Genomic DNA, 24,250 nt, shown 5'->3' on the forward strand with positions numbered 1-24,250 from the left:
TGTATTCTGCAAACTAGTGTCTATAATATTCTATAATCATCCAACTCCTACATAGTTATAGAACGCTTTAAAGACATTGTTTAAATTCTCTAGTAGTCATTTTATATGTTCCTCATGGTTTTAATACTCTGATCCAGTTCTTTTATTAGAAAACCTTATCAAAAGCTCTCTTTTTTTAAAAAACACATGATTTTTCAGCTTGTCTAAAGCGATTTTTTTTTTTTATATATATATATATAACAATAAGGTTTTTCAATATACTGTACTGTATTTCAGATTTGTATTTAATATTTTCTTCAAAGGTTATTGTGACAGTTATTTTGTAAGTAAAAAAATAAACATTTCACAATTCAGAATTTTAGCATCTGAGGAAGTTTCCAGTTTTGATCGTGTTTGGGTTCTATGACAAAAGACAACTTTACATCAAGCATTCTATTTTTTTTTCTTCAGCACCCATAATCATGAGTTGGAAGGTTCAAAGAAATTTTGAGCACTTAAAAGTCAAGACACTTCCATGCAGCCCCAACATGAGCGCTGAAAAATATAAATATATTGTGTGTCCAGAATACAAATAAGATGCAACACTTAAGCATGTGGTGTAAACCACTCTTGAAGTTTTGCATTTTCTGATATTCAGAAGACTGCAGGCTAACATAATTAAACTTTTCCATGGTCTTCTAACTCCACTCACAAACAGAAAATCAAACTTGGCTAATGGATATTAGGGTCAGTAGAAAGGAACAACCAGCAAATGTTCAAAATAGGCAGAATGTGATTTACACAGATTTCTCTAGCTGCTATAGGCATAACAACACATACCAAAGGACTGACAAAAAATCTTTATACTTCATATGCTTTCCTTCTGGGCAAGTATGAGATACGTTTAGTTGTAATACTGGCATCTTACAAGAAAGAAGCGAGGACAGTATAGATCTTTTCCTTGGTGACTTAAATAAACAAAATTGAAAACTAAACCAACATTGTTAAATAAGGCTTTAATTATGTTACCAGATTGATCTGCAAACTGAAGGAATTGTTTTAATGTAAATTATGCATAATGTAAAAATACATTCTTAAAATGTATTTTTCACATATAAAGCTTATTAAGTTCATTTTATTCTCCCTCCTTACATCACCACCTGGCTTACAAAGTTGGAACAGATTCTGCCTCAGGCAAGTATCCTAATCCAGGAATCGCTTCCAACTTTTAAAGGAATTACTTTTTGAGTACACACCCACACCCAGTCACTATTTTGACAAAGGATACAAGGAGTTCACATAGCCAAGTGACCTGACATGACATGCCTCATAAACCCTCTGTGTGACACATTCACTTGTTTTATTTTTTCTCCTCAGTGACAACACATGCCAACTGATTAGTCCTTAGGAGACATATGTTGATCACTTTAGGCATGCTTTTAGAGGGAATTTTTCTTATACTCAAACCATCTGTCACTCAAGTGACTTGTTGCTTTAAGTTAATTACCTTGGGTACAGGTTCCTGATAAATGGAAAAATATATAAAATAAACTAATATATTAATTGCTGTGTCGAATAAAATTGCTTCACTTTAATTCATTTGCGGTGCCAGAGTAAAGTCTTAAACCTGAACTTGTACAGGATACAGCTTATGCAGATACGTCCCTTACTGTAAGAGACATATATGACATGTTGAAGTAACATATTTGTGCCAGATTTGCTTTCTTTTGGTCAATTTAAATGATTTGAAAAAGCAGTAAGTACGTAATGTTAAATATTGTTTCAGAAAATGTATCAGTGAAAATACACTTCCAGAGTGACTCTTTCAATATATTTCTTTTGTATGCATTATGGTGGTTGTAGCAGCTGAGTGATTATTAGTACATGGCTTTTAAGGCTTTGGTTTAATTCCAGACTACAACATTGTTTTCTATACAGACTCTTATGTGATTACAATGGATTTCTCCTGGGTACACAGTATATACTATATATACCTGGCATATCAAACTCTCACTACCATTGGTGGGCCGCTTTGACTGCCATACGTGCATCAACGGGCTGCACTGTAACAAATACTATTATACTATTATACAAAGTTAATGTAGATTTCTTTCCAATACTGAAAACTTTAAAAAATGTAACACTTAAAGTTTAAAGAAAAGCAATTTATTTCCATACAATCTCTGTACAACAGCGTAGCCTCTTTGCTAGGTCCTTATATTATTATATTATATTCATTATATTATATTCATTGCTTATATAGGAGTCTTACAGTCTGAGATCTATTTCTTTTGTCCCGACACTTGGCATCTCTTGTTAGTAACCAGTTCGTCAATATCAGGCTTGAAATCTTGTGCAGCCGCAACTTTTATGAGGGATGAAGGGTGCTCGACAGTAAGTCTTGAGCGATGTGGGATTTTGGTAGCTTTCATTAACGAAAACAATTGCTCACAAAGGTAAGTGCTTCTGAACATAGACAGTACTCTCTATGCCAACTTACGGATCTGCACATACGAGGGTGACAGGTAAGCATACAAGCCTGGCACACCAACTTTGTTGTATTTTGCCATCAGAATAGAATCTGACTGCAGTTCAGTCAATTCTATTTGGATATTCTCAGGCGCATTCTCAACGTTGTAAGAGAACAGCGCAAAGTCCTGTTCGTGTGAACTGAAATCACGAAAACGGTCACTGAATTCATTGCTCGGTAATTCTAGCTGGAAAACAAATCCTCCAAAAATCAAATTTTACTTTACTAAGTTTACTTCAAAGTTTATATTGTAAAATAAGCCGATATGCAAAAAGCCCCCTGATCTACACTAATTTTACAAACTCAGAATCACAAAAATTTGTTAATAGACAACTCGTCAACTTCTCACGTCCACTTCAGATCTTCAGTTGTAGTCTGCACTAACTGTTCGTTACAATACTAGCCCAGCCAGTAGTGTAACCTGCGCAGGGGCGGCTCTAGGCTCGTGGCGGCCCTGGGCAGAGAGAGAATCTGTGGCCCCTTTGCCTGCCAATGTCAGTATGGTATCTTATGCACAGTGGATGGACACATCCGTTGCGGAAACTGCATAGCCGCCTCGTGCTCATGACATGCTTTTATATGCGCATGTCTGTAACTTGAAAACTAAGTGGCGGCCCATGATATTCTCATTACAGCAGAACATTATAATACTAAATATAGTTTACTGCTCCGACTCTAGCGACATTGGTAAATACAGCACACTAATTAATAAGAAACACAATGTTTTTTGGCCCCATTGCCGTCAACTATGTCGTTATTTTCTCTTTCTGTTTTATATTCAATATATATTGGCATGGCGGCCCCTGGGATTTGGCAGCCCTGTGCAGGTGCACAGTTTGCACATGCCTAAGGCCGCCCCTGCTCCAGGCTGCTGCAGCCTAGCACTTCAGTTGCGACATCATGGCTCATTAACTTTGGTCATGGTTCGTGGCTATACTAGCAGATGATGTTTCCGGTATTGTAATGCCATGGGAAAACATGCTTTTGTCAGAAGGCAGAAGTAAGAAAAGTCAATAAGTAATGCCGAAGATGCAGAATGATTCAATCACAAAAGATAGTAATCATTTTGTACAAGTTTAGTGCTAACTAGGATCTGTCATGTGGGTCGCACAGATTTCTGTTGCTGGCCGGGTGTTTGACATTCCTGATATATACTATTCAGAGCCATGGTTGAAAACTACAGTGTACAGTAAACATATCATTGCTCCTGTGGTTCATTTGTTCGTTCTATCTATCCATCTATCGATCATGAAATGAATAGCCTTGACACACACAAAAAGGCTTGGGGCAGCCACCCATATATTGTCCCTGGCTGCAAAAGGTCTTTTCTACACAACTCATGTGCATTCTTTTGAGTTCTCCACTGAACTGACTGGTGGAGGAAAGATGGTGGCTTTATAAGCTGAACGGAGGAAGTGACTTCAGTCTGGGGCCCGGAATCGGAAGTGTCGTTGAATCAGGCAGGTTTTCCCGTTTGTGGCCTGTAGAGATAACAGAGGTAGGTTTAGTGCCCCCCCCCCATCCCTGGCCTTGCGGGTAATTACCTCCACTTGGTCCACTCCGCTCACTCCTAGTCGCACATGTGTGACGTCCACTCCGCTCACTCCTAGTCGCACATGTGTGACGTCCACTCCGCTCACTCCTAGTCGCACATGTGTGACATCTATCTATCTATCTATCTATCTATCTATCTATCTATCTATCTATCTATCTACAGTATCTATCTATCTATCTATCTATCTATCTATCTATCTATCTATCTATCTATCTATCTATCTATCTATCTATCTCTCTCTCTATCTCTCTCTCTATCTCTCTCTCTCTCTCTCTCTCTCTCTCTCTCTCTCTCTCTCTCAAAATGTGATCAGGTTTTTGTTTTTATAGTATATTCACCCATCATAGGGTTACTTATGTAGGAGATATCAATAACATAAGGCATTAAAATTCCCACCTCTTTTTCTTCCCCCTGTAAAAAGCAGATTTATAGAAATTCAAGACTGTTTTTTTTTTACAAAGGTTACTAAAATGTGCCTTTTTATTCCAAAATAGAGCCAACTCACTTTCACAGATGAAAGAGTTGCATAAGAGGAATTATGGAGAATGCAAAGTTACATTTCATAAATGTAAAACTGTAAACAAAATATTAAGTCAATCGGTGGATTTTCGTTTTAAATTGGGTGTCCGTTAATGAATGAAATGTGTCAGGCAAACATGCCTTCATCTTATCTGTTGACGCTTCCGCAGTAATTAGGAGACTGACGGGTAACCTTTCTTTATAAAATACAGTGGGAAACTGAACAGCAACCCAATTTGGATTGACACTTTTAAGGAAGCTTAAAGGAAAAGTATTCCAGTTGTTGTGTTGCAATTGCCCATGGCTACAATATACTTTCACAATCATGTTTATCCTTATCACTGTATTGCAGTCTGTCATTATGTCTGTAAAGTAATTTCTTAAATAGCTGACCAGGAATTTGATGCATTGTATTAAAGTGTATTATTATATGCTGTATTGGGCATTCTGAGAGAAATTAATCCCAGAAACCAGTCATAGGTTTTAAAAGATGGCAAGTAATAGGATTTTAAGTTCAGATATAAAAATTATTAGCCTTTATGAATTCAAGAAAAACATTTTTGTAAGGAGAAACCTTTTTTAATGAATTTGTGTTTATCTTCGTAGAAAGTTATAATAATTTGCAATCTGAAATGAAAATGCTAAAAGTTTTTTTTGCCATTTTAGAAATGTAATCATATAGATTTGGAATCCTGTAGTTCTTAATGTGAGAGTAATTAGCTTTTGGCATTTTAAATCTCTCTCTGAGGCGGGATACTGATGTGCCTGCGAGTCATAGCAATTCTCTGCTCAAGTAAAGCAGGCATTTCTTTTCATTGTCATCACAAAGCTTGCATTACCTTTGTAATTATTGCTGAAAACCAACTGCTTTCTCAGTTGGAGACTTTATTGCATCCAGTGTAGGAGACTTTCTTAAAATGTTAATCTGTCTTTTGATGGGCTTTGAGTTCAGTTGTTCAATTTAAGATGAAGTTTAATTAACAGTAAGATGAATATCGACATGCATCTAATAGGGAAAAGTGCTCTATATGTGACCAAGTGGTCAATATCATTTGTAGACTTAGTACTTGGTACTAATGATTTATAGTTATGTGGTTTTGGTGACTGTGCCTGGTACATCAGATGGAAAGTGCTGTAGATGGTGTGTCTGGATAAAACTCACTGTTCGGTTACAGTGTCCCTTGCAACATATTTATAGATAAGCTGTATTTTAAAAATCAGCTCCAGCACTTCATAATAATAACTTTATATAGCACCTTAACATACATTTACATGCAACTCAAGGTGCTTTCCACAGATTAATCAACAAAAAAGATATACCACAGTTACTTGGATTATTATAATTAATTAATACTATGATCATTTCTAATAAATATAAGGATACTAAATACAAAATCACCCAGGTATTGTTAAGTGAAATTTAATCATTAAATTGCAAAACAAACCTTCACTCTTATCAGAAAAAGGTTTTTTTTTTTTTTTTTTTTTTTTTATTTATTAATTTTATTACAATCAATACATAGCAATCAAGTTTTTACAAAAAAAGAATTATGCTAAGAACAGATCGATCCCCACCCTTGAGAGAGAGAGCAAGCCAAAGCGGTGTAAAATTTAAGGCTTGTAAAAATACCTAAATTAATAAATTCTCTGTGCTTTATAAACTTATTTTAAAATATTACTGATTTAGATCCTGCCATGTTTTGAAAAAAGTCTGTACAGATCCTCTAACTGAGTATTTGATTTTTTCCAATTTTAAATAATATAACACATCAGTTTCCCACTGACTTAAAAGAGGAGAGTTTGGGTTCTTCCAGTTTATCAGAATAAGTCTGCGTGCCAATAGTGTAGTGAATGCAATCACAATTTGTTTGTCCTTCTCCACCTTAAGACCCTCTGGAAGAACCCCAAACACAGCTGTTAATGGGTTAGGAGGGATTGTGAGTCCAAGGCTGTCTGAGAGGTAATTAAAAATTTTTGTCCAGAATAATGTTAATTTGGTGCAGGCCCAGAACATGTGACCCAGTGAGGCTGGGGCTTGGTTGCAACGCTCGCAGGTTGGATCATGCCCTGGAAACATTTTGGAGAGTTTTAGTCGAGACAGATGTGCTCGATATATAATTTTGAGTTGTATAATTGTATGCTTTGCGCATATGGAGCTCGAGTGAATTCTCTGCATTGCTACTTTCCACTCCTTTTCTGATATATTAATTGAGAGGTCATTTTCCCAGTGTCCTCTTGGATCTTTGAAAGGAAGGGATTGTAAAAAGATTTTATATATTGTAGAGATGGAGTCTAATTCCTCAAAATTGAGCAATATTTTTTCCAGCGTGGATGAGGGTGCAAGATGAGGAAAATCTGGAAGGTTCTGTTTAACAAAGTTCCTGATTTGAAGATAGTGAAAGAAATTTGTAGCTGGAATGTTAAATTTGGAATGTAATTGTTCATAGGATGCAAAGGCGTTGTCTATATAAAGATCTCTAAGCAAGTTAATTCCAAATTTTTTCCAGATATTATAAACTGCATATGTTTGTGAAGGTTGAAAGAGGTGGTTCTTTTGCAGGGGTGCCACAGAAAGAAGCTTCTCCGTCTTAAAATGCTTTCTACATTGGTTCCAGATTCTAAGTGAGTGGAAAAAGGTTTTCTAATTAAAATATTTATACATTATGATTGACCGTAGAACAACCAGATCTAATTAATATGTATAAAAGATAAATTTATATAGTATAAATCATTATTTTATGTAGGCAACTTATTTAGCAGAAACAGTTTGTTGTTAAAGTTAATGAAAACATAAAAAAAGTAAATAAAACAGTCCATTGTGGTTTCAGTTGATTTAGGATGTAGATGGAATTCTTGGTTTCTGAAAGTGAATGTTTGACCAGCTGACATGAAGGAGAGGAAAACAAAAAACTCATGCGATGGCCATGGGAGAAAAATAAACATCTGGAGGGTCACGATTTGGATGACAGAAATCAGCAAATCAAATAGTTAGGTAATCTGACAGCAGTCAGTTTCTGCATCATGAAAGTTAGAATGACCTAGGCCAGCTGGTCGCCCACCCTCCACTGGGCACAGTTAATACATTCATCAGTAAAGGTGTCCAAGTCCCCCTTGGTTCCTCCAACAGAATAGAGCGCTTTGAACAGGTGTAGGATGCGCATAGCTCCACCACTCAGGATGGGAGACTAAAAACATAAAGCAGTGGATTAATGCTGGGTACTTCTTAACACATCAAATAGCTAAACTAATTATAACTATAATTACTAGAAAGCCAGATTTAAAAAGGGGGTTTTATGAGTTTTTTGGAATGTTCCACAGATTTAGCCTGACACATTTCTATTAGTAAATTATTCCAAAGTTTTAGGTGCATAAAAACAGAATGCTGCTTTACCAGTTCTTTTATGCTTTGATCTTAGAATAATGAGGAAACCAGAATTTGCAGATCTAAGATTGTGAAATGGTACATAAGGAAACAGGAATTCTGAGATGTAGGTAAGGGCAAGATTGTTTAAAGCCTTATATATAAGTAGAAGTATTTTAAAATCAGTTCTAGAGGACACTGGCAGCCAATGTAAATATATTAGTACTGGAGAGATATGCTCATATATTTTCCTTTTGGTTAAAATTCTTGCTGCTGCATTGTGGACAAGCTGTAGCTGATTTACATCCTTTTTAGGTAATCCTGATAGGAAAGCATTGCAGTAATCAGCTAAATACAAATGCATGTATTAATTTTTCAGCATCTTTAAATGTTATAAGAGTTCACGCCCTTGCAAAGTTCCTTAGATTGAAGTAAGCAGTTTTAGTAATATTATTATGTGATCTGAAATTAAGGTCATAGTCAATAACAAGACCTACATTCTTGAGCTTTGGTTTGATTTGCAGGCGCAAATGATTAATTCTCTTTCTAAGAATCTCACTTTGTTTATTCCTGCCAATAACTAATAATTCTGTTTTTTCCTTGTTTAGTTTAAGGAAATTCACATTATCCATTCTGTTATACTAGTAAAGGGTTTAGAGCCTCCGGGTCATCAGGCCCGGTGGATGAATAGAGCTGTGTGTCATCATCATAGCTATGGTAATTTACATTATTATTTGAAATTATCTGGCCTAACGGAAGCATGTAGAGTAAAAATAATAATGGTCCTAAAATTGATCCCTGTGGTACAGCACATAGAAAATAGTTCATTTTTGATGTACAATCACCATAAATAATAATTTCCTTCCAGTTATGTATGATTTAAACCAATCTAAGGCAGTACATGAAAGCTGTACCCACTGGCTAAGGCGGTTTATAAGAATATCATGATCTATAGTATCGAATGCTGCACTCAAGTTTAACAGAACAAATGCAGATATTGTATTTGCATCTGCATTAATTTGCAGATCATTTACTAATTTCACTAAAACTGTTTCAGTATAGAACTATTTGATCTAAATCCTGACTGATACTTATCAAGAAAAACATTTTTATTTAAATAATCACTTAACTGCTGGAAAACTACTTTTTCTAGAATTTTACTGAGAAAAGGCAAATTGGAGACTTTTCTGTCTTAGACAATTATTGGTCAATCGAGGTTATTTTTCTTGAGCAGACGCTTAATTACAGCAGCTTTGAAAGAATCTGTGGAAATGCATGAATCTAATGAAAAATTTACTATTTCAAGAACTTTGTTCATAAGTAGATCAGAAACTTCTTTAAAGAAACTTGTAGGAATGGGGTCTAATACACAAGTGGACTGTTTTAACGGAGTACTGTATTCTGTGAAGTTCAGATAAACTAATTTTAGTGAAGCAGCTTAGTTCACAATGTTGACCTTGTTGAGGCTCAAAATTTTTATTTGAAGTCGGTTTTATAGTAAGTCTAATATCACTTGTCTTTAAAATTTTTGCAAAATCTTCACTTTTAGCCTCTGATGCTTTCAGTGCTAATGGAGCTGGGTTTAAAAAGCGATCAACAGTTGAAAATAAGACTTTTTGATTTCCTGCTGAGTTATATTTAGCTATATGAGCCTTTAGTTTTTCCTAATGGACCTTTAGTTTTAGACTTTCTCCATTGACATTCTGCCCTTCGGCATTCCCTTTTAAGTTTGCAGACTGTCTCAGTTTTCCATGGTACTACGACTGTAGATGACTTCTTGGCATGTTTTTCGGGTACTACCAGGTCTGCTGCAACCTGCATCTTTGCATTGAAATGCTCTACCATATTATTTACATTACTGTTTGCATTGGAAAAATCAGTGAATTCAGGCTCTTAATTATATTAGAAAATCTGGCAGCAGCTGTGGTGTCAAAATAATGTCACTTAACAGTACACTCCTATTTGGTTCTAGTTACAGATAGTACTACTGTAAAAAGAATACAGTAATGATTAGAGATACAGATGTCCAGGATCTGTGTTATGTTAATATTAGGCCCTGTTGATATGACTAAATCCAGAGTGTGGCCCCCTTTATGTGTTGGCTGGGTGCCATGCTGATTAAGATGAAACGAGATCAGAAGGTTCATACATTCTCATACCTTGGAGTCTCCCAGATCATCTGTATAAACATTAAAATCGCCAAGTATTACAAACCTGTCATAAGCCGTTATTATTATAGATAATACAGTTTAAAATTCATCAATAAAGGATGTGTTATAAATGGTAAGTAGCAGAGAGTGTGAAACTCCTTGAGTAACTTGTGCAAGATGCTCGAAAGATGTGAAATTACCAAGATTGCTAACATTACTATTTAACTGGCTAGAAAAAATATTTACAAGGCCACTGCCTTTCTTCTCTTGGCGAACAGAAAGCATGCAGCGGCACACACTACACAATGAATTCCATAATGTAGAATAAGGAAGACTGCAGGTCTACAGTGAGGAAAACATACATTTCATAGGCAAGGTAGTTATACTTGCTAATCTTGGCACAAGAAAGTGGTGATGTGTTTCACGTTGATTAGCACATGCCAGTAAGAATTTCAATGTGCTCTGTACACATTACAATAATGACCGTGTAAACCTATAATTTAGTCTAGCACTAAAGATTCTCAGTAATTAAGTGAAGTGGCTTAGTTGCCACAGCAGTGGAAACAAGTACCATAGCAGGATATCAAAAACAAAATCAAAATGGGAAACTGGTAATGTTTGCATTACATAAATAGCCTAATCAGCTGGTTCGAAGTTTATGCTGGAAGAAAATAGTGAGTCTAGGTAAGTTTAGGTTTACCAAAAATGCTACAACCAAAGAGATACTGTTAGGCAGATAATTCTAAGGTTTGAGGGCTTTATAAGTGAAGACTATATCTCCTGCATAAATTGTACTGACCCTAATTCAGAGAATAACTGACATGTAGAGACTGAACAAACTTGGAATGAATGGACCGTCAGGAATGAAGATATATGTTTTCTGAAGCGCAAAAGCACCACCACAGACATTTGCCTGAGATCTTTGTGTTTTGGAATTATATACTTTGGATTAACTAGAACATCCTAAGCAAACATTGGGAAAATGTGCAGACTGCATGCAGACACTGTATTATAGCTGTGATGCAGCAGTGCTAACCAATTCTCCACCATATCACCATCCAGACATCATATTTGGAACAATCCAAAAATTCTTTGAATAGAGGAACCTCATGCCAACTGTAAAACATAGCGAGAAAAGTATTAGTGTTTGGAGATGTTCCATTGTCAGTGCAGCTTGCTGTCATTGAGTCAGCCATGAATTTCACAATATAGACCATATTGCCATCTATTAAAAAGGTGAATTTGAATATACATTACATTGTAATTTTGATCCAGACCACAATATAATGAATGATTATGAAGAAATGAGGACTGTTGGAATTGCAGTTTTGAATCATATTGAAATGATGAGTTGATTTTTAAGTGGGCTGTATATTCTAGAAAGCCTTCTAGTAACATCACCCAGTAGAAGTGGTTTTGTGGAGGAGGGAGAAGATTCCTTTAGCTGAAGTAAGTGACTCATAAATATTTACAAGAAGTACTTATGTGAAGTTTTTTTCAGCCAGAGAGGGTAACACAAGGTTCTAAAGCTGGTGGTACACATTTTATTTCCTCCCAAGAAACAAATTTTATATTCTGCCTTCAGTTTTGGATTATTTAAAAAGATGAAAATAAAAAGGATTAGATTTTTGGATTTTAAAAAACTAAACACATTTTAGTAAAGAGGCTTGCTTTCTTATGGCACTGTACTTCTTTTAAAGTGATAATACAATAAATTTTGTACTATTTGTTGTTTATATCTTTTACACTAGATTGTTTTTTTGGTTACAACTTTCCATTTCTTTTACCTGAATAAATAAAACACTTTGAAATGCTGACCTTGAAATTCAGTGGGGGCAAAGAAGCCCAGCTTTATATGTCCCTTGACACATTGCCTGCTTAATGAATTTCTGTTATTAATGCTCCTATGTAAAAAGATACATATTTGTTCCTCTATCAGTACTTGCACCCAACCAGCTATTGACAAATAATGTGTTGCATTTGCTGTTAGTATGAAACTGTACAGTAGAGTGGCCCATAGTAGCCATGTGTCGTGACTGCCCTCTAGTGGCTGAACAACAATTGTCTTGCATCACATTTGAACTAAAAGGTGATTGGGGCGAGTAGCACCCGATCATTCTCTATTGCTTCATCGGCTTACTGCGGCATGTAAATAAGGCACTGCGCCCACGGAGATATATATTTATGAGCCGGTAGGATAGGGGGAAGCAAAAAAGAAAAGAGAGAACACAAGGAGGTTAAAGAAGGGAAAGGGCAGTCATGGGAGATGATACAGACACCAGGAAGGTGAAGGCAACGCGAACTGGGGCTCCGTGAGGGAGCGCAGGCTGAGGCGATCTAGGGGCTGTTTCATCCCACTGACTAAGCGTGTAGAGTGGGGCGAGCGACATATAAGATCTCCCAATAGATCTGAGGAGTGTCTGAGTGAGTGCGAAGGAAGATGGGAGGTGTGCGCATCTCGGACGGTCTGGCTGTGGAGTGTGGTGGCAGCCAAAACAGGAGTTGGCAGAAAGCAGTTCGTGCTGCAAAGGCTCCGCCAGCAGCACCCGTGAAGGGTGAGCCCTTGGAGACAGAAGGTGATGTGCTGCGACTGGGCGAGGAGAGAGAGAGAGAGACTGCATTTTAACCTCTATTTTAACGGATTTATTTATTATGGATTTTATCCCCACGTTTCACTGCTTTTATGGATTTGCTATTTATTTTGGTACTGTATTTTTCTGAACACTGCACAATGGACACCTCTGGTTTTATTTTTGACTGTTTTTAACAAAAGCACTTGAGCACTTTCCACTATCCACTATTTCTGAGCTCATCTCGGTCATAACTATCGATGGTGTTGGTTCAACAGATTCCTATGTGGGAAGAGGGAGTCTGTAGGGGACCAGCATCATCACACTATTACACAGTAACCAGGTACATTACACAGTATTGGGGAAAAAAATAAAACAAGTACAACTTGGCTTGCAGTGTTATCCAGTAGTATAGAAACAGTATTCACACATTTGAACATAATGGTCCACATCCGAACTTTTAAAACCAAAGTATTTTCAAACAACAGACAAGGCACCTTTTTTCGTCAAAAGTTCATCTGTGTCATCATGTTCAACTTTATCATCTGCTACAGCTTCAGTTTAGGAATGTTTTGTGTCCATTCTCACTGCTCAATGGCTCCACTAACGCATGTACTCTATAGACATATATAGATAGACGCCACATTCACTGTGTTGCCCAGTCGACATGGTAAGTCAGCGTGTCCACCCTATTGCGAGTGGCAAAAGTGCCATTTAAACTAATACAGGTAGACGTGGAAACCGGATTTTCTGCTGAAAAAACAATAACATTTAAAACGGTATCGTTTACATACAACAGATTTTGGCGAATCGTTTACTTATTTATTTCCATTTATACACTAATGATGGGAATTATTAAATAATAATAATTATTGTTATTAAATAATTCCTCCCATATAGGCAGCATTTCTCGGACTGCCTTCTTCCATCTCCGAAACATTTGTAGACTTCGTCCTGATTGGCATTCCAATTGTGAATTTTGCAGTTACTGCCTGTTTGTTTGCTAATTATTGCTTTTTAATTTATCATTCTCTTGTTTTACTTTTACTAATGTTATTTAATTTTATTGTAAGGTGACCTTGGGTGCTAAGATTATAAAACGGCCAAATATAATCAAAACAATTGTTCAGCCTTACCCATGAAATGTAATCCCCCAGGATCTGGTTTGGAGCATACAGCGGTTTGTACAATCCCAAGCAGCACATTATTCATTACTTAACTCCACAACAGTGCCACTCGCAATATGGTGGCAACGTTGACGTACAGTGCTGCTGGTCATGCAGCGTCTAGTAATTCTTTGTCTATGATGTGCTCTGTTGCATTCCTGTTTAGATAGATAGATGGATAGATACTTTATTAATCCCAAGGGGAAATTTAGCGGTGTAGCAGTGAAAAAGGTCCCCCCTTAAACAGTTTCTCGCTGCACCACATTCCGAACGTTGTTTAGGCTATTTAAACCGGTGTTTCGGTATAAGGGAAATCCATACCATAACAAAAATAAAAAACAGTTTTTGGTATGAACCAGTATGTCACTCTTTCAGTGATGAAGATATGCACATCCTGGACATGGAGGAAAGCTGGTTTGAACGAGGGGTCAAAGGGGTCATTTATGTGGAAAAGGAATGACCATCACTGAACTGAGGAGAGGGCCTAAGGGTACATCTTTCACCATCTTACAATGCGGTGATTGCAGCCATTCCCCAACTCTCTGTGAATGGTACTCATGGCCATTGATCAATTGACAATTTGAATATCATTGATCACACGGCCCATTGTTAGTCAACGGTGCTAGTTCGGTCATTAGGCCAAGGTACTGTTTATAAGGTTGGAGAAACCTGCAGTCAACTGAGACTGAGGAAGCCACTTGGATGAGTGATGAAACGTATCGGGAAAAAGAACTATGTCCAGATTAACAGAATCAACTTTCTAGAACAAAATATTAAAGCTATTTTTGTTATAAAATTGCAGATGACTTTTTTATTATGATTTGTATAATAAATTTTATGAATTTATTGGTTGAGGTGAAAAAAGTATTCATTACTGCATAGCACTGTGTTTAAATAATACAACTGTACTGCATTTCAATCATAGTACACATATAGTGCGGCCCATATTACCTTTAATGAATGTAAACATCTGATATCTACTTGTCTTTACTTGACACTTGTGTATTTCACTCCCACAGTAACAGCTGATATCTGAATCATCTAAGTTCTTAATTGGTATAAAACTCATTTTTCATATTATCCACTGATGAAAAGGCAACATATAGAAGCACAGCAAATATTCTGTAGTTGTAGGTGAAAGCAGAAGCAGAATGTGCATAGAATGAAATTAATTGGAGACATGGGTGTGGTTACTGGGAAATTATTTCCCTAACAAAAAATATGTTACATTAAAAGTTTATCTATTAAAAATGGCAAAGTCAAAAAAATGAGAAAACCTAAAAAATGAATGTCTGTCTTCTACTGCCACTAATTAAAATCAGAAACTGTTATTCCAGTACAATTTTTGATTTTGTTTATATTCTTTCTAACATGGTACTGTAAAGCGTATTATTTCTTTAGTTGCTTTTCCAATAAGATGTAGTTACTCCCATTTCACTGATATATAATTGATGTATTTTGTAATATTATTGTATTTACTTGAGATGTGTTAATTTATGTCAATAACCGTTTAAGCATAAATTTGTCATTTTTAAGTGTTTCTTAAATTCAGTTTTTTTTTTTTTTTTTAAAGCTGATTCTGTACATTTAGTTTTTTTTTTTTTTTTTAAATCGGGGTTACAAGTCTCTATCAGTTTTGCCCACCTGAACAAACTAATCGGTATCATTTTTGCCTGAAGTCTGTTAAGCTCACACAAAGTGAAAGTCGAGATTTACAAGGCCTTGGACATTTTCTACACTGGTCTCTGATCAGATCATGTCACCAATACTTAAAAAGGCTTTACCTTTTTGATGTTTTAGGGACAGTATTTCAGATAACTAAGAATATTAATATCCTAATCTGATAATTGTTAATATTAAGAACATTTTCAATCATTGGTTTTTAAATTGTTTATCCAATTTTTAAACACATGCTCAGTTCAAGTACTATTTTTATTAACAGTTTATTTATAAATAATTATTTTATGTTGTGGTGGTCTACATGTTTATTTACATATGACTAGGCCACAATGAGCTCACAGAAAACAATGTGTTAAAAAAACTGACAAGGACCTGTCAGTCTGGGTTTGTTAATTCTTTGTGCTGTTTGAAATGCAGGTTCTGTGTGTTTGATTTCTGGCAATTTCTTCTTGACAATATAAATATAGACCTCCTCTGTTTGAAATGTGTCATTCGAATTGTCTGAAAATATCATGTTCCATCTCAATCTCTGGTATTTGCGTGCAGAATCGCTGAAAGTGTTGTGTTTGATACCCAAGGTTTTTTTTTTTTTTTGTTCTTTATTTCGCTTTATACAATTTCTTGTATTAGGAATTTGTTAGTTTTCACATACCCCTTGGGGTCAGAGCGCAGGGTCAGCTATTGTACAGTGCCCCTGGAGCAATTACAGGTTAAGGGTCTTGTTCAAGGGCCCAGCAGAGTAGGATCTCTTTTTTTGGCAGTATATTCTGGATACCAGCACAGATGCTTAGCCTCAGAGCCACCACTCCACCCCAGGTTAGATACTTCTTCAATTTTAGGACCTTATTAGGGCTGATGTCATTGTTCATTACTATGTGCCCTGATGAGTACAACCATTTTTTTAAAACTCAAGTCATTAGGAAGTCTGTGTAAGCCCAAGCCTGAAGGCTACAAGTGATATGGTCAAAGTCCACACAGCTGAATTTGTAAGATAAGCAAGCAGGTGCAGAGTTGCTAGTAAAACAAAATGTGTTTTCTTATTTTGTTTAATGAATAAATAATTAAGAAACTAAACTGTATATCCTCCTTCAGTTTGCATTTACTTGAGCTATTTTTTGAAATTTATGTCTCACTGGAAAATGAATAAGAAAATCCTTGACAACTTCCATAACTGATTTGCTGGTGAAATACACCTACAAGTGGCTCACAGATGGAGGCTATTGCAACAAAGAAGTGCGTATAGAATAGAACTGTTATATAATCTCATTACCTTGAAATGCTGGGCTCGTGTCGCAGGCTGTTACCGATCATTTATTATCAAGTGAATAAGTCATAAAAATGCGTAGATATTGTAACCTGTTATAGAAAGGCTGTATTTTGCGTTCAAAGCTAGGTTTTTCTTGGACCTTTTGTTAATATTAAATTTAAATGTCATATCTGGGTTTTTCTTTGTCAGAATAAGCATCTGTGGGTTTCCCAGGCAAAACTTGAGACGATTCAGAGGCCTGACAAACAGGATGCCCGTATCTTCAGAATTTCTTGTCCAATTAATAACAGGAATATATTATGCTTTGTAAGTATATAAACTTATTCTTGTAAATATGCTTTATAACAATAAATTATTCTTATAAAATAAGCTGATCCCTAGTTCAAGTAAGCAGAATATTGTATTGTGCAAATAATGCATTTATTGTGAATAGGGCTTTGGTTGAACAGTTTATGTGAAAAAGGCACTTGGGTTTCATTTTAAAATTTTCATTTGGCTGAGCGCCCCTACAGTGTCCCCTCCTTGGACACTTTAAACCAGTTACACTTTTTCCATCAATGCGTGTGAATCCCACATGTCATACTTTTATGACTTGCACGCTTATTAAACACGATCCAGTCTATTTGAGCACTATATTATAATTATGTAGTCCTCACAGTGACCACTGTAAGAAGTTTTGTTTTCCACAATTACAATAATTGGATTTAAAGTGGATCAATTTAAAGTGAGAATAATAATACTCAATTGAAGGCACATCTTATACCCTCTCCAGTTTATGATCCGCTTTGTGGGCCAGAAGATTTTTTTTGCTGTAGATGATGTTGTCTATTTGGCCTCACAACTATCTCTCTGCCATTTGGATGCCAGCTGTTATGGTTATGTTTTAATCCAACCTGGATCAGCAAACAATAAAAAAAAAAATGTATCTTTCATGCCCACTGAATCTTTTACCTCTGTGTAACATAGTTCAAGTACCTAAGCAGTACACACACAAATAGGAATTTGTGGACAAAATGAATAGCACTTTCTTAAAGGGGGAACACAGTCCTTAAAACAAGGAGTTCTATTTTAAGCATGGTGAAAGCTGAACAAATAAAGAGCTGCTGCTCACAAGGGGTAACAGGTAGACTGGAAACAGAGCTGCCACAAAGTACATGGGACTGACTAGCTGTGCTACCAAGTCGGAATGAAAAGCTGCAAAAAAGATAATGGAATGTACAGCAGCTCAAAATAAATACAAGGAATTGGGCAGATTCATAGACAAAGAAGAGAAGGCTGCCTCATGTACGGTAATTTAGGAAATCCACAGACAAATAGAAGCATATATCTCTAGTAGTTGGCTAGATGGACAAAGCCAAAACAGGAGTTGCCTCAATAGGTGATTTATTAAACACAAATTAACTTCTGCCATCTTTACAGAGTTGTATACCTGGTGCTTTATAACACAAAGCCTGTGTCCCTGTTCTCCTTTGTGTCCGAGAGTTGTGGTGTGCTAACTGAAAGAGACAGAATGCAACTGACATGCAGGTCTTGCTCAGAGTTGCGGAGAGCATTCTATCTGATGGGATAAGAAACAATGTGGTGCTTTCAACATCTAGTGAGACCGGTCTTTGTCCCTTACACGAAGTGTGTCACACACAGCAAGTGAGAAGACCACTATAAGCAGAACAATAACAAGCATAGCAACTGACAAGCCTACCACAAGCAGTTCAGTGACATGTATAACAACTGACAAGACAGCTACTGGGAGATCAGCAAAGTTCATAGAAACTGAGAAGACCATTGCAGGCAGACCAACAACAAAAAGTATGGTGACTGCTGGGAATATGCCAGAAGGAGGTGAAGACTTTAATATCAGAAAAATGTTCATGTAAGTCCAACTACAATCCACCTACAATGTGCCAGGAGCAATGTGTGTCAAGCAAAATTTTGTACAAAGGAAATCAATAAGATATTGTATAATACAGTAACAAGTTGAATGATTATTATCTGCAAAAATGGAATAAAAAGTAATGTTTTAACTTTCTTCTCCTGAAATGGTTTATGGAATGCAGTGCTTACAGCAGTTGTTCCCATGATTACATTAAAAATTATAATTTACAGATCCAAAATTTAGCAAGATAGTACAATATAGTTTTAAGAAATGAAGTTATTTGAATACACCACTTACCAAGTATTTTACCAGAAAGACTGTTGCATTACACACAGGTCACATGCTCTCAGAAAAATGGGTTCTTTTTTTGTTACTGCATAATGTTAGCTGGAAGATACATCCATACAAAGCTCAAAACAATCAGCAATGAACAAAACACTTAAAACATTGCACAAGAGCTTAACTTGATCTTTAATGTTGATTTAACTACTTGACCCAAACAGCAGTGAAGGCAGCAGATCAACCTGATGGAACAAAAGCGTGAGAAACAACCGAAAGATGAGCAGGTTTCTTGTCAGTTGCTAAGGTCTTTCGCCAGCTGAGTCAAGGATACTTACTTCAGAGAAACGGTGCAAAGGCTGGGCGACTCTGTGACTTTCATCAAGATGTCACACAAATGTTAAACCATTATAATAGCCCATGAATCAGCAAGCTGTCTCTTATCTTATTCAAATATTATTTATATTGACTTGCTTTTATGGAATATTATTTGATTTTAATAAAATCAATAAAATGCTTTAATATATAATTTACAAAATTGCCCCTATAAATAAAACTGTTCCCTACAGTTTATGCACCTTCTCTCTCCCAGTTTGCCCTATTCTGTAACCAGAATATTCCAGCAAGTATATAAAAGATTGTGAATAGCTATTAGTTCTGCAGTTGTTTCAAACATTATTTACATTTCAAAATGGCCTTTTTCTGCAGTTGAATATAATATCTCATATTCTAAGTGAAATCATGTTTATGTCATCAATCAAAGCAAAAGTTGAAGTCTGTACTTGCCTTTAGCCATTTCCGTACATTGTTAACATTGTTCTTTGTTTGTATATCCTGAGCTATGACTGCCTGACATTGTCATGAATGACTTTTAATTGCTGTTTTTTATGTAAGAAGTACTTGAAATGTTCTGGTAGCTCAATAGAAGTTTACCTTAATTCTCCTCTGGTTTGCTCTAGGTATAATGGTGAATCAGAGCTGGCTTGTAAAGCACTTGATGACGTTCTGTACAGAGCTCAGCTTGAACTGTATCCTGAGCCATTGTTGGTGAGTAGCTATCAATAAATCTAAAATTTTGCTTTCAGTTTATATAAATAAGGGGTCAGTAACATTCCTTAAGTTAACAGAGTTTTATATTTATTACTTTTAATAGAGTGAACTTTTAAAAGAATAACTGATATAAAAATATTTTTGAATGGAGTACTCACCCCTTGTTGTTTGAAGTGGTGACAGAGGAAATTTTTAGAACGCATGCTTTCATAGAAAATGGAGATTACAAAGTTTATGATACAATGGGCTTCAATGGACGACAGTACCGAACAACCACAAACAATATCAGAACATTCATGAAAAAAATGCCGGCTTACTCATGTTGCATAATCCACACAACATTTATCCAGTATTATGCACACAATGTTCAGAGTGTATGAATTTTTCGATAGAATATTGTTAAATAAATACTTCCAGAAAATAGTAGTGCAGAGACTGTAAGCACATTTAAACAGGATTGAGCTTTTGATTTGAAGATGGGGCTCTTGGTCAGGCTGATCATAGCTAGGAGATGATCTTAGAACTTGTGCCTTCTAGTATATTGTTTCATAATTGACATCCTATAATAGATTTTAAAAAATGTACAAATGACGCATGTTGCTTTAATTATAGGTAAAGTCAAATGAGCAGAGCGACTTATTTAAATGATATTAGAAGGACCTTACAGAGTGAGAGAAGGAACATATTGCAGATATGACATGCGGTGATCTCACACAAACAAAACCTCATCTTCAGTGGTTAATTTATACTTGATTCTAAATAATAACACATATACTTTGTTGAAAAAGTGACTTCAACTTTGGATATTCTTAAAGCAATATTTTTGTGCTTCATTTTAGTTAACTCCATTGCTAAGATTTCGAAACCTTATTTCTTTTAAACTTAAACATCTGCAGTCACTTTTTAAAATTAGCTTCTTGTTTTCTTAACCTGTTGTTTATTAACAATAAGATGCAAATGACAAGGAACCAGCAGTTAACTTTCTAATATGTCCCCATTTACACTTGTACATGTGAACATATTAAAGTGTCTCTTTTAATAAAATATCTGGACAGAAATGGAAGAGAAAAAAGTAAAAGACTAGTAATTACTAATCTGTTCTGTGCTACAAGTCATTTGGATGATATCCTTGTAAAGGAAAATTCTACAATAAAAGAATCCTCTAATGGGGGAAAAATTAAAAAGGCTGATGTGTTATAAAATTAGATATCAAGTTCTATTCTCTGTAAGGATCAGCTAATAATCAATTGGGTTGAAACAAAAACCTGCAGTCACTATGGTTCTCCGGGACTGAATTTGGGAACTTTTGCTGTTAACCTATTGAGATGTGTCTGTTTTTAAACATGGCAACAAACTCTTCTTCAAGAAAGCATGTTACATTATACTGTATGAAAGTGAAGAATCTAGTTCTTTTGTCACTTGTATATAATTTTTTCTAAAAATTTGTATTTTTTTTGTTTGTAGGTGGGAAATGCAATCAAGTCCTCTTTGCCAGAAGGAGCCCTAAAGTCAAACAAAGAGGGAGCTCGCTGTATTCAGGTGGAGATCACTCCAACTTCATCAAGGATATCAAGGAATGCAGTGACCAGCATGTCCATCCGTGGTCATCGTTGGAAGAGACATGGTGAGAATTTTGCACAGTGACTTGTTTTACTTTTCAGTTTGCAAATTTTGCCTTGATAACCAAAGTTTTATTTAAAAGTTCTACTATGTTACTAGTCACTAACATTGAATCCATTTTGAAAAAGCACTTAAAAGTTGCCATTTTTGGGTGGTATTTACATGGCTGGGCTACCTCAGAATGGGCCCAAATGTTTGCAAATGTCGCTCTTTGTGAAGAAGTTGTTAGAGCTGAGAAGTAGGACCATCTTGTCTCCTAATAGTAGCTGCAGGTTCTCATTGGAGAAAACTAACGGGCTCTTTTCTGTTATTTTATGATTACAAAAGCTAACTGTGAGTGAACTTTTAATTGGTCAACAGTGAGCCAACTTGGCCATTTCTGTGTCTTTCTTGTTTAATAGATAATTTAAACTATTTAGTAAAATGTTGTTGTTTCACTTCATATTTTGCTGCCAAAGTGTCAGTGTTGCTTGGCCTTTTTCACGCAGTTTTATGTAAATATGCATTTTGCATAAACGAGTTCAAAACAATGCATTGTACTCATTGTTGACAAGAGAAGCTGTTGCTCAATGCACTGCTGAACAGGAGTGGCCACGTAACAGGAAAAGCACAAACTGTACATGTGTGCAATATTTTTAGGGTTTTGTTTGTCACTGGTGCTAGCTGCATGCATTTTTATTTGTTTGTTTTAGTCACACAGGCACACTCCATCTGTCCTAATATTATATATAAAACAATATATAGTACTAAAGACCAATAGTATCATATCTTCAATGTAAATTTTTGGGTTTTGAATAACATTTGTAGTAACCAAAAATGGGCCTTTTATTGTGCTACAATTTTAAAAAGTATTTTATTTTTATTTATTTGTTAATTCTGTCATATACAGTACCTGAATTAATGTGAAAATCAAAAGGAATTTATTTTCTTCTCATTATATGAAGTTTTTAGCTGTGCTGGTTAAATTCCTCAGTAGGGGATCGTGTAATGGGAATTATGGATTGTTTTATTTTTTTTGTTTTTTGTTAGTGTTCTTTTCATGTTAACAATTGTTGATCATGCTGACTACCTCTCATTAATGCTATATTTGCTTTTTCACAGAGACACTATGTGGTAGTGTGTAAGGAAAATAGAAAAATCATTAGTCTTTAACTTTATTTCAGTCTGCTTGCAAGTATTTAGCTTTTTGAGGCTGAAGAGAATCATGCAGTTTGATTTTCATTGTACAGCAAACTTGATGCGTGAATGAAGACTGTTGCTTTCTGCAAGCATTCTGAGTGTGTGCCGATACACTGCCTGGAACTGGGTGGTGGACCAAAGACATGCAAGTGGCATCCATCTCTTCTGTTTTGTGTACAGTAACTGTATAATAAGTATAGTTTTAATCCAGTCACCATTGTAGGGCCACATATCTGCATATTACATTTTGTGTTGGCTCTGCTTTCTTGTAGAAGCTGTAGCTTTCTTTTAAAGAGACTACTAAAGAATTGTGAACATTTGTCAAAAATTTACAAGTGTCCATGGAATCCTTGGAAGCATTTGCTGTATTTTAATAGTTGTATAAGAATGCATGGTTTATTTTTTCTAAATTTTGTGATTTATATTCAAAGCTAATATATTTATGAAAGTTCTGCACATTCACCATTTTATGCTCTCAAAATAATGGACCTAGTGCAAATTATTTGTGTGGATTATCACAATGACAGCATTAAGATGTTAGGCCAATTCAACTGACTTACATTGTTTGCCTTTGATTTTAGCTCATTTCTTAACCTACTAAAAATTGTCTTAATGTTAAGATTCTTCACCTTTCACTGCTTGCCCTTTTTTATTTTTGTTTAACATAGGTAAAAATTACTTTATATACATTTACTGAGAATTCACTTATTTCAAACGCTGTGACCTGAAATGGCATAGAAGCAAGTTAAGGAATAGGTGGATGTGTTCAGTACCTCATTTCTTTAAATATCTTCTTTTATTAAATTCATGTTGGTCTCTCTGAATGTTAAGATTTCCCATGATTAAATCTTGTTACCACGTTCTTGCCATGGTCATGGCATGATAGTATCCTAAATCTATTCAGTAAAACAAACTCGGGAGGAAAAACTGTTACAACCATTGAAACGAGGGAAAATTAAGTGTCCTCCTGTCACATGTAAATGGTAGTGGACATTTGTGTGTGTGTTTGTGTGCGTTTGTGCTTTTTATTTTGTCTTTCATCATTCATACAGTGCTCATGCAGTACATATTGTGGTAAGTTTTACATTTGTTGTTCTACTGGAATGCTTGTACTTCTTTAAAATCACTACATCAACATCACATTTCTCACATGCTTATTGTACCTGAAATTAGTTCTCATCCCAGTAATCATGTTTCAAGAAGTATGTAATTATTGAATTAACTTTCTTCTTTGTTTTTATTATGAACATAAGGAAAATTATATGCTTGACCTTATAAGAATCATTTTGAGATATATACAGTGTATCCAGAAAGTATTCACAGCGCATCACTTTTTCCACATTTTGTTATGTTACAGCCTTATTCCAAAATGGATTAAATTCATTTTTTTCCTCAGAATTCTACACACAACACCCCATAATAACAACATGAAAAAAGTTTACTTGAGGTTTTTGCAAATTTATTAAAAATAA

The 24,250-nt window shown here is 35.5% G+C and overlaps 1 protein-coding gene across 5 annotated transcripts in view; it reads left to right on the forward strand.

The window, feature by feature from the left end:
• fam126a (family with sequence similarity 126 member A) overlaps nt 1–24,250 on the forward strand; it is a 128,549-nt gene that overhangs the window by 95,847 nt on the left and 8,452 nt on the right. For all 5 annotated transcript variants that reach the window (XM_039737701.1, XM_039737699.1, XM_039737698.1 and 2 more), the window contains 3 exons: nt 16,967–17,083; nt 19,889–19,976; nt 21,444–21,603. In XM_039737701.1, the coding sequence (XP_039593635.1) occupies nt 16,967–17,083; nt 19,889–19,976; nt 21,444–21,603 (365 nt within the window). The remainder of the gene's footprint in view (nt 1–16,966; nt 17,084–19,888; nt 19,977–21,443; nt 21,604–24,250) is intronic.

Source organism: Polypterus senegalus, chromosome 15, assembly GCF_016835505.1.
Source record: "Polypterus senegalus isolate Bchr_013 chromosome 15, ASM1683550v1, whole genome shotgun sequence".
Lineage (NCBI taxonomy): Eukaryota > Metazoa > Chordata > Cladistia > Polypteriformes > Polypteridae > Polypterus > Polypterus senegalus.